General features: G+C 40.0%; 1 protein-coding gene across 7 annotated transcripts in view; it reads left to right on the forward strand.

The window, feature by feature from the left end:
- KIF13A (kinesin family member 13A) overlaps nt 1–16,940 on the forward strand; it is a 234,948-nt gene that overhangs the window by 211,200 nt on the left and 6,808 nt on the right. For 4 of the 7 annotated variants that reach the window (XM_023209795.1, XM_023209792.1, XM_023209791.1 and 1 more), the window contains 8 exons: nt 682–806; nt 1,078–1,254; nt 1,996–2,088; nt 2,587–2,739; nt 4,644–4,721; nt 7,210–7,257; nt 8,692–8,803; nt 10,177–10,328. In XM_023209795.1, coding sequence (XP_023065563.1) covers nt 682–806; nt 1,078–1,254; nt 1,996–2,088; nt 2,587–2,739; nt 4,644–4,721; nt 7,210–7,257; nt 8,692–8,803; nt 10,177–10,328 — 938 coding nt within the window. Of the gene's footprint in view, nt 1–681; nt 807–1,077; nt 1,255–1,995; nt 2,089–2,586; nt 2,740–4,643; nt 4,722–7,209; nt 7,258–8,691; nt 8,804–10,176; nt 10,329–11,017; nt 11,123–16,940 lie in introns of all 7 variants that reach the window. The other 3 variants (XM_023209787.1, XM_023209789.1, XM_023209788.1) reach the window with 1 other exon arrangement.

Here is a 16,940-nt window from a genome sequence, read left to right on the forward strand (position 1 = left end):
CATCAGCAATAGAACAAGACCTTATCTCAAAAAAAAGCCAAGTACAGTGGCTCACAACTAGTAATCCCAGCACGTCAGGAAGCCAAGGCAGGAAGATGCATTGAGCCTAGGAGTTCAAGACCAGACTGGACAACATAGTAAGACCTCATCTCTATTAAACATAATAATTTTTAAAAAAGAGAAAAAGCTGTTGTGAGTCTTGGAGTCTCTATTTCAGCTGCAGGATAAGGAATGAAAGAAAAAGTAAAGATGTGTTATGTGTAAACATCAACTGTAGGTGGGCGCAGTGGCTCACGCCTATAATCCCAGCACTTTGGGAGGCTGAGGCGGGCGGATCGTGAGGTCAGGAGATCGAGACCATCCTGGCTAACACGGTGAAACCTTGTCTCTACTAAAAAAAATACAAAAAAAAAAAATTAGCCGGGCATGGTAGTGGGCACCTGTAGTCCCAGCTACTCGGGAGGCTGAGGCAAGAGAATGGTGTGAACCCGGGAGGTAAAGCTTGCAGTGAGCCAAGATCATACCACCGCACTCCAGCCTGGGCGACACAGCAAGACTCTGTCTCAAAAACAAAACAAAAAAAAAAAACGTCAACTGTAAAAAGCATATATTTAAATTGTTGGTGTTAGCTGAAAAACTGACTTTCCCCTACTGTTTTTTCTGTGCCCCTGATGTGGTTAGCGGATGACCTCAGTGCCAATGAGCAGCTTGTCGGCCCACATGCATCCGGCGTGAACTCCATTCTGCCCAAGGAGCATGGCAGCCAGTTTTTCTACCTGCCCATCATAAAGCACAGTGATGATGAGGTAATTAACCTCCATGTTTCTCTTAAAAGGCTTCAGATTAGCACACAAGCCTGTGGGCCTGCTTTCCCACTCAACTGCTATAGTTTGCTTTTGGGAGAAAGACTGGGGCCTTTAAAAAACAGAACATTTGTGTTGCTGTTTAAAAAGATGAGGAAGAAATCTATGTGATTACAGTGATTTGAATTTATTTTCTTTCTCTTGTATGTCCTGTAAAACTGCTACAGCTGACCTGTGTCTTGTTTCCATCTCCTCATCATTCTCTCACTCCTAGGTTTCAGCCACAGCCTCTTGGGATTCCTCGGTGCATGATTCTGTTCACTTGAATAGGGTCACACCACAGAATGAAAGGATTTACCTAATTGTGAAAACCACAGTTCAACTCAGCCACCCTGCTGCTATGGAGTTAGTATTACGAAAACGGATTGCAGCCAATATTTACAACAAACAGGTAATAACAGGGCCTGATTCTGCCATTCTGGCTCTGAGCTCAAAGTTTTTTCCCCCTATCTATCACAAAGCAGTGTTTTTTGGTGCTAATGTAGGGGATGTGCAAAACATGACCATCCTGGCCGAGTTAGAGTCTGATTCTCATTTATCCAAGATAGTGGGCATTAGGATAGCAGAGGTCAATGTCATCCAGTAAGGGCATTTTCACCTTGACTCATTGGAGAGGTATAATCCTACCAGGCAGTGGAGCTGTGATATTTCACTGTTTGAAAAGTAGAAAAACTGAGACTGAGAGATTAAGTGCCAGGTCCAGGCACATGAGTGACAAAACCAGGACAAAAGGCAGACTCCAAACAAATCCCTATCCTACTGCTTTGACGGATGCCATCTCAGAGGTGCTGTCAGTGAAACTGATCCTCTCCAGTGTTGTTCTAGCCATCTCAGGAAAGACTGATTAAACCCTGGAGAGATCACAGGAAGGCAGCAGAGGGGAGAGAGAAGCAACCACAGAAATCCTGAACATGCTACAGATTCTGTAGTCGAATTCCCAACTGACAGCTGGACGTTAGTGTCCCTTGGGGTTGGAGATGGGGATTCTTAGCTTCAGTTTTTTTCTGTTATGCTGAGTATTGTGCATATCAAAAACGTTATTAACTAGTAATGCTTTTACAATTTGTAAAGTACGAAATAACTTACATTTGTCACATAGCTTAATCCAGCTTTTTTTTTTTTTTTCTACCAGAGTTTCACACAGAGTTTGAAGAGGAGAATATCCCTGAAAAATATTTTTTATTCCTGTGGTGTAACCTATGAAATAGTATCCAATATACCAAAGGTAAAATATATGCTGCTTTAGGCCAGGTGCGGTAGCTCATGCCTGTAATCCTAGCACTTTGAGAGGCCGAGGCGGGTGGATCACCTGAGGTTGGGAGTTCAAAACCAGCCTGACCAACACGGAGAAACTCTGTCTCTACTAAACATACAAAATTAGCCAGGCGTGGTGGCACATGCCTGTAATCCCAGCTACTCAGGAAGGCTGAGACAGGAGAATCACTTGAACTTGGGAGGCAGAGGTTGTGGTGAGGTGAGATCGCGCCTTCGCACTTCAGTCTGGGCAACAAGAGCGAAACTCTGTCTCAAAAAAAATTACATATATATAATATATATATAATTTAAAGTAGTGTGTATATATATATACTACTTTAAAAAATATCAATATCTAGATAATGGAGAATGTGTTCATTCTCCAGACTTCTAAAACATTTTCTCACCACGCTTTGGATGAAAACATTGTTCACATCCAAGTATTGTCATTTCCTTCCTGTCCTTTTAGGCAACCGAGGAGATAGAAGACCGGGAAACACTGGCTCTCCTGGCAGCAAGGAGTGAAAACGAAGGCACGTCAGATGGGGAGACGTACATTGAGAAGTACACTCGAGGCGTGCTGCAGGTGGAAAACATTCTGAGTCTTGAACGGCTCCGGCAGGCAAGTAACTGAATATCTGGACCGAGAATGAAATCACCAGCCTTCACCCCCAGTGGACAGATATGAATTTACTTACCAAACACCTCACTAAATCTGTCAGAGAAGGAGCACTTGAGCCATCTCTATTGAAAGGACTCTGGCAAAATAGTAACCAAAATAAAAATAGTGACTTTTATTGAATGCTCCCTACTTGCCAAGCACTGAGCCTGAGCAATTTAGATATATTATTTCATTTAATCTTCAAGATAACCCCCTGAGGTCAGTACTGTTGAAATCCCCATTTTCAAATGACAAAATTGAGGCTGACAGAAGTTAGCTAGCTCACCCATGGTTACACAGCTAGGAAGTGGTACAAAGTCAGATGTAAAGCCAAATAGCTTGACTCCAAAGGGTATATGCTTAACCACAGACTATTACTATCTCCCTGATTCTTAGACCTGAGTTAACTTTTGAGGTGACAACAGGACATTCAAGAGAAAATAATCCACTAAGTAAGGGAACTATAAGACAAGATATGTCATTTCATAGGAGCAGTAGTTGACATTATGGGGGGTGGGTGTTGATTAATAGGAGGAATGTAATTGGCATCTGTCAGAAAAATCTTCCCTTAGTGGAAATCCCACCTGAACTGCTGCATGAGCAAAATACAAACAGCATCACACTCCATTGTCGTTCTGCAAATTAGATATATAGTTAGAGGTACCTCTTCTACATTTCTCTGTCCACCTGTATAAAAATTCCACAACATCAATATCTTTCATTCTGCTGTCTTCCTGGTTTTATTTACTTGTTTGTTTATTTTTGAGACAGAATCTTGCTCTGTCGCACAGGCTGGAGTGCAGTGGCGCGATCTCAGCTCACTGCAACCTCTGCCTCCCAGGTTCAAGCAATTGTAGTGCCTCAGCCTTCCAGAGAGATGGGACCACAGGCACCCACCACCACACCCAGCTAATTTTTGTATTTTTTAGTAGAGACGGGGTTTTACCATGTTGGCCAGCTGGTCTCGAACTCCTGTCTGTGATCCACCTGCCTTAGTGATCCACCTGCCTCAGCCTCCCAAAGTGCTGGAATTACAGACATGAACCACCACACCCTGCAGTTTTATTTATCTTAAAAAAATGTTTTTGAGGCCAGGCGCGATAGCTCATGCCTGTAATCCCAGCACTTTGGGAGGCTGAGGCAGGTGGATCACGAAGTCAGGAATTTGAAACCAGCTTGACCAACATGGTGAAACCCCGTCTCTACTAAAAACACAAAAATTAGCCAGGCATGGTGGTGTGCACCTGTAATCCCTACTCAGGAGGTTGAGGCAGGAGAATTGCTTGAATCTGGGAGGCAGAGGTTGCAGTGAGCCAAGACTGTGCCACTGCACTCTAGCCTAAGCAATAGAGCGAGACTCTATCTCAAAAAAAAAAGTTTTTTATAAATTGCTAAGCAAATAATAATAAATGGGTAAAATAATATTTCAGTTTTATAAATGTGTGTGTATGTAGAACTGATGTAGTCTATATTTAAATCTAGAAATAAACATATGTTACTTTTATAATTAGAATAAAACATAAAGTAATGGCCGAGTGCGGTGGCTCACACCTGTAATACTAACACTTTGGGAGGCCGATGCGGGCAGATTGCCTGAGCTCAGGAGTTCGAGACCAGCCTGGGCAACACAGTGAAACCTCGTCTCTACTAAAATACAAAAAAGAAAAAAATTAGCCGAGTGTGGTGGTGTGCGCCTGTAGTCCCAGCTAGTCGGGAGGCTGAGGCAGGAGAATTGCTCCAACCTGGGAGGCGGAGGTTTCAGTGAGCTGAGACTGCGTCACTGCACTCCAGCCTGGGCAACAGAGTGAGACTCCATCTCTGGAAGAAAAAAAAAAAACGTTATTTTCAAATGATTATGTTTACAGGCCGTCACAGTCAAAGAAGCACTTTCCACCAAAGCCCGGCACATTCGGAGGAGCCTCAGTACACCAAATGTTCATAATGTAAGTGCATCCTGCCAAGGATCTGCTCCTATGTGACATATCTCAGGCTCTGGGGTGGGGGAAGGTGGGGTTCAGACAGTGGCAATAGAGCTTATGGCCCTGGTGTGGGCATCCCGAAGTGTAGCCTGCTTCTCTGTACCAGGGACACACACCAGGGAGCACAGTTGTCTAAGACTGAGCCATTTGTTTAATCTTGTGAATTCCTGTTCAGCAAGTTATCTCCTTGAAAGAAGTTCCTTAAGATATAAATTGAGTTTAGTTGGTTAGAAATGGTGGAGTCAGCTATGAATCCTGGCAGCTAAGTCCCTGGATGCTGGCTGCGCCAGGGTCAGTTGCATGTAGGCACTCTTGGAGTGCCTAGTTGTTCCTTTGACCATTTTGATTATTTTTCTCAACCAGTTCATCTAGAAAATCCAATTGACAGAAACTGATTGTAGCAGCGGGGACACTGTCACAGAGACAGATTAGTGCATGGACCACTTCAAAGCAGCCGCTTCCCAGAAGCAGCTGAGTAGAAGTAAGGTCTTTCCAAGGAAAACCACAGGCTTATTTGCCTTCCTCTTCTCCAGAATTGCCAGAAAATTATTTAAAACATGATGACCACTTACAAAAATTGTCCTCCAGTGGGCTACAGAGCAAATCCCAGTAATCTTTATCACACAGATTACTTCTTCTGACCACAATGCGTTTATTAGAAATAGATAAGAGAGACTCATGTAGTTGTAAATTGAAAAATGCTTTTCATGAACTCATCTCTCAAAGAAGAAATTATGATGGAAATTAGGATGTATTTACAACTAAATGAGAATAAAAATGGTACATAGATCAATGTTTGTGAGATGCAGTTAAAGTGGTACTTAGTTAGACATTATTCACCCTAAATTCCCTATAATTCTGTATAAAGCAGAATACTAGACAATAGAAAAAAATGAGAGAATGAGGGCTACTATTAGGAAATTTATAGCTCTTATATTAAAAAATAGAGTAAAAAAGAATTAGGTAAACATCTAGCTTAAAAAGTAAAGAAGACCGGGCGCGGTGGCTCACGCTTGTAATCCCAGCATTTCGGGAGGCTGAGGTGGGCAGATCACCTGAGGTCGGGAGTTCAAGACCAGCCTGACCAACATGGAGAAACCCCATCTCTACTAAAAATACAAAATTAGCCAGGCATGGTGGCACCTGCCTGTAATTCCAGCTACTCGGGAGGCTGAGGCAGGAGAATCACTTGAACCCGGGAGGCGGAGGTTGCGGTGAACCGAGATTGCGTCATTGCACTCCAGCCTGGGCAACAAGAGCGAAACTCTGTCTCAAAAAAAAATAAAGAAAAACTGCTTATGAAGTAATCTAAAAAAACAGGTTTTTTTCAACCTCAATCTGATCAAGACTTTAGATTTCTTTGGGAAGCCAAGGTGAGAGGATTGCTTGAGGCCAGGAATTTGAGACCAGCCTGGACAACATAGCGAGACCTCATAACCTAATGTTATGCCAATAAATATAAAAACTTAAATAAAGTGGAATGTCCTGTAAAAACTGAATCAAGAATAAATAGAAAACCTGAATACAGCTATCACCAAAAAGAAGGACTATACTAAAATAGTGACTATGACTATGCTCATTGATGAGAATTCCCAGTATCAAAAAATTGGCATGTCCTTAAGCTAATCATTCTTTTTTTTTTTTTTTTTTTTTTTTTTTTTTTTTTTTTTGAGACTGGAGTCTCGCTCTGCTGCCCGGGCTGGAGTGCAGTGGCCGGATCTCAGCTCACTGCAAGCTCCGCCTCCCGGGTTTATGCCATTCTCCTGCCTCAGCCTCCCGAGTAACTGGGACTACAGGCGCCCGCCACCTCGCCCGGCTAGTTTTTTTGTATTTTTTTAGTAGAGACGGGGTTTCACCGTTTTAGCCAGGATGGTCTCGATCTCCTGACCTCGTGATCCGCCCGTCTCGGCCTCCCAAAGTGCTGGGATTACAGGCTTGAGCCACCGCGCCCGGCCAAACTAATCATTCTTAACAGAATTTTTTTGTAAGATTTGATAAGCTGATTCTAAAACCTGTATGGAAAATCAGTCAGAATATACTCATACTTTATGTACAACCCCGAGATTTCATCCCTTAGATATATACTCTAGAGATTCTCATAAATATATAGGTTGTATTTAGAACTAAATGATACTAAAAATAGTACACATATCAATACTTGTCTAGACTATTGAATAAGACTACATAGTAAGATACCACTTATGTGAAGTATAAAATATGCAAAATAATATTAACTATTGGTTCTGAGTATATACACATACAATTATATAAAACTTGTATGGGAAAAATAAACCCCAAATTGAGAGTAGTCACTACTCCTGGAGAGGGAAGAAAGAGAGGGAAAGAATGAAGACTACAGGCTTCAACTGTGACATTCTTTTTCTTTATATATAAAAAAAAAACTTATATTAAATATATAAACCACATTGCTAAAAGCATTCTTGTCTTACAGGTCTCTTCCAGCCGACCAGACCTTTCTGGCTTTGATGAAGATGATAAGGTATGCACCTATGGGCATGGCTGGGTTTTCAGCAGAATCTCAGTCTGGAAAGTTGTGGGATCTTGGTGCGTTTAAAATCTCTGGGCCTTACCTGGTTGATCCTGTCATTTTAAAAAAGAAACAAGAAAGAAAAAGAAAAATCTCTGGGCGTCCCATCTTAATTGTAAGCAAATAACTCTCTCCACAACTCCATTTCCAGGTTCAAATACTTGATATGATATTGCTATGCCCCCCCTTTTTTTTTTTTTTTTCTGAGGCAGAGTTTCGCTCTTGTTGCCTAGGCTGGAGTGCAGTGGCACGATTTTGGCTCACTGTAACCTCCACCTCCCTGGTTCAAGTGGTTCTCCTGCCTTAGCCTCCCAAGTAGCTGGGATTATAGTGGTTTGCCACCACACCTGGCTAATTTTGTGTCTTTAGTAGAGACAGGGTTTCGCCATGTTGGCCAGGCTGGTCTCGAACTTCTGACCTCAGGTGATTGATGTGCCTTGGCCTCCCAAAGTGTTGGGATTACAGGCGTGAGCCACCATGCCCAGCTAATTGCTATGCACTTTCAATATTACATTGTTACTTACCATGATAGGTTCCATACCAGGACAATACCACACATAATTGAATAAATATCTGTGTGTTTATGGGTTTAACTCTAAATGAGTGGAGAAGGTATTACATCCACCATAGCATAATCAAAATTATTTCAAATGGGTAAAACGAGATTTAAAATTAAGGACAGATTGCAACATCATCTTATTCAACAAAGATTTATTGAATGCATATTATATATGAGTTACTGTGCTAGAGACTAGATCCAAAAGGTATAAGCACAGATTTATGTCCTTAAGAAGTTTAAAATTTAGTTCTCAGAGGCAATCGACTTCTGAGAAGTTGAAATAAGATTAAGTAAGCTCGTATGATATGCCAGAGTTTTCTCTGTTTTGTATATCAATACCTTATGCCTATTTGAAACTTCTAAATCTCAAATATAGGTAGAGTAACCACACTGCCAAATTTGCCTTGGACAGTCCCAGCTGTGCCTGCTACCTAGGCAGAATTACTAATGGAACAGTTGTCCTCTGAGAGTTTCAATTTGGTCATTAAATTACCAAGTCACTCTGGATATATGCCACATTGCTCAAAGTGACTACCTTTGGGGAGGAAGGAAGATGTATGGGACCAGAGATTACACTACATTTGTAATAATTTTATTAAACCTTTGAGCAAATATAATAAAATATTAACATTTATTCACTCTGGGTATACCTTGGGTATGACAGTATTTTTTACAATATTCAGCCCTTTTCTGTATATTTGACGTATTTCATAATAAAAATAAGAGCATATACTGCCATTAAAAAAAATAAAAGAAACTCCACCCTAGGCTTTGTTTCTCATTTTAGAGTGACTCAATTACAGTTAACTCGTATTTTTACCTTGTAGGGTTGGCCAGAGAACCAGTTGGACATGTCTGACTACAGCTCCAGTTACCAAGATGTAGCATGTTATGGAACTTTACCCAGGGATTCTCCTCGAAGGAATAAAGAAGGCAGTGGTGAGATTATTTTGCAGTGATATTTCTTTGTAATTACTTAGAAAAAGCGTGAAAAAATGTCTTTCATTAATGGCATATACTAAGATATGAAGCTGATATTCTAGTTAACTAAATGATTCAAAACTGTCTTATTGAATGGAACATAACACGTTCACTTATTTATTTTTGTTTTGTATCCAACATATCACTGAAATAGGCTTTTTGTATATCACTTTGGAACTTCCAAATCATTTTTCATATATCATTTCCTGACTTTGAAGTCCAGTTGTGAGACACACACAAATCCTATTATTTTCTACCAGAAGAATATCCAGCTCTGTCATGTTTGTGTACTGAAAGGAATTTTTAAAAGAACATGACTTTGATTCATAAAGCAGTTTTCAAAAATGATACCCAAAATGAGTTTAATTCATGGTAAAATTATTACCTAAATTATGTAGTCTGCCAATGCCTTAATGGGAACAGTATTCTTTGGCCATATATATCAGTTCTGTTACCTTATACCTTATATTAGTAGGTAAAATATAAGGTATATTCGCCATTATACTAGCAAGTTGGAAAGGGAGGAAAGAGGCCAAAGAGGTAAGAAATGATACAAGCAAGAAAGAATTGTCCTCTTTTAGTCATATAGAGCAGGGTGGCCTGAGGGGGGCAAAAAAGAGGCTCACAAGAAAATTTACACAGTATTAATTCATTGAGTACTTATTGAGCCTCTACTTTCTGTCTTAAAATATAATTATGGAAATAAGATACACAGAAAATAAGATGTTAAATGATAAGGTGCCAAAATGAACATGCAGATAATAAGGGCTGTGAGAATTCAGAGAAATGGAAAATCAGCATGAGCAGAAATTGGTCTGGTTAGTGGTGCTTAAGCTGGATCTTGAAAAGAGTGGAGAAATTTGGTATCTTACTTTGTTCACACACACTAGTACTTTAGTAACTCTTTGTGACTTCACAGATTTATCTCTATTCTTGCCTACATCTGTTCCATGGTTTTTTGGGTTTTTTTGTTTTTGTTTTTAGACAGGGTCTCTCTCCTCTTGCCCAGGCTGGAGTGCAGTGGCACCGCTATAACTCACTGCAGCCTCAACCCCTGGGGCTCAAGCGATCTTCTCGCCTCAGCCTCCTGAGTAGCAAGTCCAACAGGTGCACGCCACCATGCCTGGCTATCTGTGTATTTATTTTTTTACGGACTGGTCTCCCTATGTTGCACAGGGTGGGCGTACATCTGTTTTCATGTTTAGCTGAATATTAGCCTATGAATTTCATTGTTCTCCTAGATATTCCCATGGCTGGGTCATTGCCTCATTTCCTATGTTTTGCTTAAAGTGTTCAGTATCTGTAACCTCATAACTTCTCATCTTCCCCAGGTTGTACATCAGAGACTCCTCATGCCTTAACTGTCAGCCCTTTTAAAGCATTCTCTCCTCAGCCGCCAAAGTTTTTCAAGCCCCTGATGCCTGTAAAAGAGGAGCATAAGAAAAGGATAGCCCTTGAAGCACGGCCTCTTCTAAGCCAGGAGGTAAATGCTTGACTTGTCTGTACTATGCAGAACAGAGCAGAGTTGTGTCGCCTGTGAAGCAGCAGTGTGCATTAACAAGCTGAGTGCTGCATGTAGACATGCATGGTCATCACTCCATGGATCCCGTTCTAGAATTCCTCTTTCTCAAGCATGCAGAGTCATGGTAGAATATCTTATTTGTTGTTGCTGCTATGGTTTTATTTCTTTGTGTTTATGCCTTTTCAAAGTATTTTTTTATGTTTCAAGTGAGAAAGATGTTTTCTAGGTGTTTTGAAAAGATTAAAGGCCTTTTTTAAAAGTATTTTTCTTTTTTGTCTTTTTGGGATTTCTAATTTTGTTTTTTATAGACATAGGGTCTTGCTATGTTGCCCAGGCTGGTCTTAAACTCCTGGCCTCAAGTGATCCTTTTGCCCCAGTCTCCCAAGGCACTGGGATTACAGGCGTGAGCCATTGTACCTGGTCAAAAGGCTGTTTTTTTAAATAAGACTAATTATGCTTTTTGCTACAGAATCTGTTTATTCCTGTCGTATTTCTCCAGTAGTTTAACTCTGGCCTGCAGAATTGGCTGCTGCATTACTCACATGTAATAAGAGTGTTAGCACTGCTTTTCTAACTTGCATGTACTTAGTATGTATTTTGGCCGTTGTCGTCTTTGTGTGTGATGCATCTGTGTGTCTTAACCTTTGCAGAGCATGCCTCCACCTCAGGCACATAACCCTGGCTGCATTGTACCCTCAGGAAGCAATGGCAGCAGCATGCCAGTAGAACACAATAGCAAACGTGAGAAGAAGATTGTAAGTTCCGGAACCATTTCTGTCATATTGCCTGGTGGTGGGTTTAAGGCCCTTTCGCAGACAATCATCCAAGTGCTAGAAAAAATTAAGTCTTTGTCTTAAAGAAAATAAAAGGTCTTTGTCTGAAAGAAAATAAAAAGGTCTTTGTCTTAAAGAAAATAAAAATGTGACCATTGGTAATGATATTTTGCATGGATGTGGCCATGACCTACAATTTTATTTTATTTATTTATTTTTTGCTTAAGTTTGTTTAGAAAAAGGGAGAAAGGTACTTTTATTGCTTCTGCTCTTTATAAAAAGTGTAACAAAGAGATCTCTTTAACTAATACTGAAATCTTTCTAATGTGCCTATACATATTGCCCAGATTCTGAAGTTAATCTACCTAGAGGAATTGCACTTACTGGGAGTAAGTAATCATGCATTTAGCTATGGATATGTTTGGAAGCTTTTTTATGTTGCCTGATGCTATTGCCAAGATAATTCTGTAGTTAGAGCTGCACTAAAGTCTATCATAATCACCCTTCATCATCTCACTGTCTAGGGTAGCCTTTGTTAATTAGCTGGCAAAATATATTCCAATACCTTGGTGCCAGCCTTGCATTCAGGATGGCTTATGTATATTTTGCCACAGATAGGTTGAAACTCTACCTGCAAAACCTCATTCCTTAGCACTTGGTTTTAAAATTATAAATTTGAGATGTAGTTTTAAAAACACTGCATACCAGACACCTTAGGTTATAAATTATACCTCAATTTACAAAAAAAAAAAAAAAAAAAAAAAAAAACCTGTTTATTCTCAAGCCTGGAAAGAATTCTCTGATTTTTTTTGTCTCAGCTTTCACCCTCCTGTGGCTTCCTAGGCTTTGAAAAAGTAAAACCACCTCAGGGAGACAGGAGACTGCTTGATGTTTATGTCACATCTGATCATCTCTATTGGGAAGAATGTAGAGAGTCTCATTTCCCAGTGACACCCTGTCAACCCATTCCCAAGGCTCATTAATGTGAGATCCTTTAACAGTTCCTAACGCACACTGTGTGAGAACTAACTAACTGCAGCTGAATCAGGATGTGCAGTTGGCCACCCACCTGCATGCTTGGGGTGTGGGTGGATCTTCAGAAACAACCTTCTCATTCCTAACATGAAGAAAGAAGAAAAGCACCATTTTCCCTCCATTTCTTCATCTCTCTTCCCCTCCTCTGCCTTTGGTTTCTCCCTGTCCCTCTATCCCAATGCCCCGTCCTAGTTCTTCATGGAGAAGAGTCCGCACATTAATAGCTGCTCCTTCATCTCTCCAAATCTTACTGAGCTGTTCCCTCACTTACCTGACCACCCCCTGCTCAATTAATAAGGGCTGCAGTGTGGGCTAAAAAGGCCAAATGACTAGTTTGTTCCCCTGCCAATTCTCTGGCTCTGTGTCTGATTGGATCTGGTTATTGGCATGCCACTTACCCCTGTGGTGCATAGCCACTCCATTTAAACCTATTGTAACAATACATTTTGGTACAACACCATCAAGAGACTGCTGGATGACCCTTCTGGACTGTTCAGCAGATAGTTTCACAGTTCACAGAGCTAGGTTCATGTTTTCTTCAATTTCCCTTCAATATTTTAAAATAAAACCCATCTCGGGGCTTTCAGCTAGCAGAGGGAAGGATGAAACCAGATTCCCTTGACCCAGGAAGTCTCGAGCAGCAGTTAGACTCTATGACTGAATGCACCATGGAGTACAGTAGGGAGAATTTGATGGTGTTATTGTTCTTGCTGGAGTCTTACTTGAAAAAGCTGTCTCGACTCTCCATAGGAAACTGGCTTGCTGAGCACCCTGCACCCAAGAGGCATTTGGGCTCTTTAACTCATTCCAGATAGCAGTTTTTCAGGGTGTTTTGGTAGAGTTTAAGTGCATTGTTCGTTTGACCTGAGGTTCTTGTTTCTCTTTGGGAAACTTTAATTTTATTTTTTCTCTTATAAATGGGTATAAACTGTTGTCTTCCTTTGTGACTAATTCACGTTCTTTTCTCTTCCACTCTTGCACAGTCAGAGTGACTCAGTTCAGACTGATCAAGAGAGTTTGAAATCATTCTTCAGAAGGACAGTATCAAGGCATTGTTCCTGTTATTGTTTAACCCACCTAATTACCATAGTAACTTAGATGTACTTCATGTCTCGTATGACTAAGACAGAAGCAACAATATGCTTTTGGGAGTCTTTTTAAGTCATAAAGCATAGAGAATAGCAGAAAGTCAGTGATTTTTTTTCCCAGTATCCACACGACCCTTCTATTAGGTCTTGCGTAGATAGCATATGGTTTATTCCTCTCGTTTACAGAAGAAGAAACAAAGGGTTTTAATTGTTCAGCAACTTCCTTAAGGTCTCACAGTTTATGAGAGCATAAGACCAAAGAGCCCCATTCCTCAGCATAATTGAGGGGACTCCAGTGACTCCAGGTGCTTCCAAAAATAGTGCAGTTCCAGTATGCCCTGCAGCAGCTCTTCAAAGGACTCGCTCCTCAGTACCATGGACAGAAGTACTGGAGCCCTTGGCTGGTACAGTTCTGCAAACAGAAACCTCTGGTGAACAGCACGACATGATTGTAATAGGAGTGGAAATTGCATTAATCAAGGAAACTCCTTACAAAGAGTCACTGCTTTAATGTGGATTTCAATCCCTTTTTAAAATCAAGGTGTTTTCTCTATAGGTAAATATCAGCTGCATAAGTTAAATTGCAAAACTCAAATGAAGATTGTAGATATAGAGAAGCTTGAGAACTTGACTCCATGTACCACTTTAGATAGGCTTTTAATTATCTTTGTCCTTAAGGCATTGTAGGAAGGTGCTTAGTTTATTCTTCTTTAAGATATAATGAGAAATGATGTTTCTGGTATAAAAAGTCTGAACCAAACTCCCTCAAAATACTTAAGTTCAAGCCAATTAAATCCTCCCTTAATTGGCAATAACTCTTTCAGTCTCCTTTTAAGTATTAGAAAATGTTTAATCTCTACTAAGTTTTCCTTTTTCTGGAATAAGCCGTCCCTACTGTTTTAGTCTTTCCCTCTGGGCTTTTGGGTTATTTTCCCCACTGTGAACGGCTCCCTATTTGAACTTTATCTCTTGGGGCTTTGTAGATTCTTAGTTTTATTAATGTCATTCTAATCCTTTAGGAATAATTTATTATCTTTGATAAATTTACAACTATTTCCACTCAATAAATTCATGATTACATATTTCATTCAGCAGAATTGTATTTTGGGATAACAGGCCTTTCCTTGGTCTCAAGAAGAAATAACTTCAAGCGTATAAAGGACTCCAGATTACTAATTCTCATTTTTAAATTTGATTTTCCTTGCAGTAAATAACTTTTTAGTAATTAATTATAGTAAATAATAATTTGGTAAGTAATTGCATCAGGTATGCTTGGACTTGGAGAATTTGTGTTTCTTTGCCAGCTTAAATCAAAAGGAAACAGAAGAGATACAAACACTTGAAATTTAATTTTGTGCCAGGTGCAGTGGCTCACACCTGTAATCCCTGCACTTTGGAAGGCCAGGGCGGGCAGATCGCCTGAGGTCAGGAGTTCGAGACCAGCCTGGCCAACATGGTGAAATTCGTCTCTACTAAAAATACAAAACTTAGCCAGGCGTGGTGGCGGGCACCTGTAATCCCAGCTACTCGGGACGCTGAGGCAGGAGAATCTAGAAAATATAGGCAAAGGCTACTGGTTCAGACAATTCTGTTTAATCTTTGTTCCTTCACCAACATTCTCCCCAACCCTAGGAAAGAATGTTCCACCCCACTTTTTTGATAATGCTACTTAATTTAGAATGCAAAGATAAGATGGGAAGAGATTAGTGTTGCCAAAAATTTTGTTTTGCCAGTTTCAAGAACTTTATCACTGATATTTGATATTCATCTTTGATTAACAGCTAAGGAATTAAGATCGCCAATTCCTTTACACATTTATTTTCAGTCACATTTTTACAACTAAGTTATAAAAACTAAACTATTTTAAAAGCTGAGAAGCATTTAAAAGAGTATTAAACTTTTTTGAGGTATGTAGAATCTTGAGATGCAAAAGAAAATATTACTACTAATCTAAACAGATGAAATGTATGTTCATTTGTGAACACATATATGCCACGCCTTGAAGATATCACCCTCCCCCCACACACCTTGATTAAAATGCAAATTTATGGGCTAGGTACAGTGGCTCACACTTGTAATCCCAGCTACTCAGGAGGCAGAGATTGGAGGACTGCTTGAGCCCAGGAGTTTGAGGCTGCAGTGAGCTACAGTTGCATCACTGCACACTAACCTGAGTGACAGAGCGGGACCCCTGTCTGTAAATAAATAAATAAATAAAAATAAATCCTAGCCGGGCACTGTGGCTCACGCCTATAATCCTAGCACTTTGGGGGGCTGAGGCAGGCGGATCACCTGAGGTTGGGAGTTCAAGACCAGCCTGACCAACATGGAGAAACCTCGTCTCTACTAAAAATACAAAATCAGCCTAGTGTGGTGGTGCATGCCTATAATCACAGCTACTCGGGAGGCTGAGACAGGAGAATCACTTGAACCTGGGAGGTGGAGGTTGCGGTGAGCCAAGATCACGCCATTGCACTCTAGCCTGGGCAACAAGAGTGAAACTCCGTCTCTAAATAAATAAATGAATGAATGAATAAATAAATAAGTAAATCTTAAATATAAAATAGGTAAATTAACAAAATGCAAACATAATGAGTAAGGTTGATGTTTTGGTTCCAGGTCTTTACCTGCACCTAGTAGTTATAATTATACAGATGCTTTAAACTGGATGACCAATGAAAGAAAGCTAACTGTTTTTGAGGTGTCTAAGTTTACCTGTGAATGAAATTTTTATCCATCCATGCAGAGTCCAGGATTGTTCTAAGAGCAAGGATGCAAAGTTGTAATTCTCTGAGGAGGGTCCATGCCTTCTTTTGCTCACCATTGCTATTCCCAAGTCCTTAGGACAGTGGCTGCCATGTAGTGGATGTTCAGTGTGTATTTGTTGAATGAAAGACACATTTCAAAAGCAGTATTTGTGATTTCATTAGGTGCTTCGGAGATTAATTAGAAATGGCTAGAGAGTTTATCACTTACTTTATTTGGACTTAAAATGCCCACATTTTTTCTACCAAATATAAAAGAATCGTTCATTTGAAGAGAGACTGGGGAATCGGTGACACCCACTTTTGCATGTATTTACCAATTTTTATGAACAAGGTTTGAAAACTATTTTACAAAGGAGATTTTCATTTAAACTTTACTATGCCTTTTTCACCTTCTAGCCAAACCTTCTACTCATACTTCTCAAAAACCCTAGAAGACGATAATTGTCAGATTGTTAGTATTTTATAGCCTTACAATATTTGGCATAATATTAGAATGACTGTTGAAATTGTGTTTTTTGCCCTTTTGCAGTTGGATTCTTTGTTTTACTCCCTTTTCCCCCATAAAATAGCTGAGAAACTTTTTACAAATTACCTTAACTACCTGCACTTTGCTTCCCAAGGTGAAGATTCTAAAGACAAATGGAGTGGCTCTTCTCTGCTTCTGCCTGTTTCTCTGCTCATTTAATGAGAAAGAGAAAACGTCACAACTAAAAACTAATTTTGAATAACTAATAAAATGTGCGCTGCATTTCAGTTCCATTCTTTCTCTTAAACCAGGGAAGGAATGATTTCTAACTAGCACTGAGTGAGCCTAAAAGAACTAAATCTCCTTCATATTAGATGATAAGGGGGTTATACTCACAGGTCTCTGAGAATACTGATATACCTATATCTGCAATAGGTGACAAG

This window comes from Piliocolobus tephrosceles, chromosome 5 (genome assembly GCF_002776525.5).
Source record: "Piliocolobus tephrosceles isolate RC106 chromosome 5, ASM277652v3, whole genome shotgun sequence".
NCBI lineage: Eukaryota > Metazoa > Chordata > Mammalia > Primates > Cercopithecidae > Piliocolobus > Piliocolobus tephrosceles.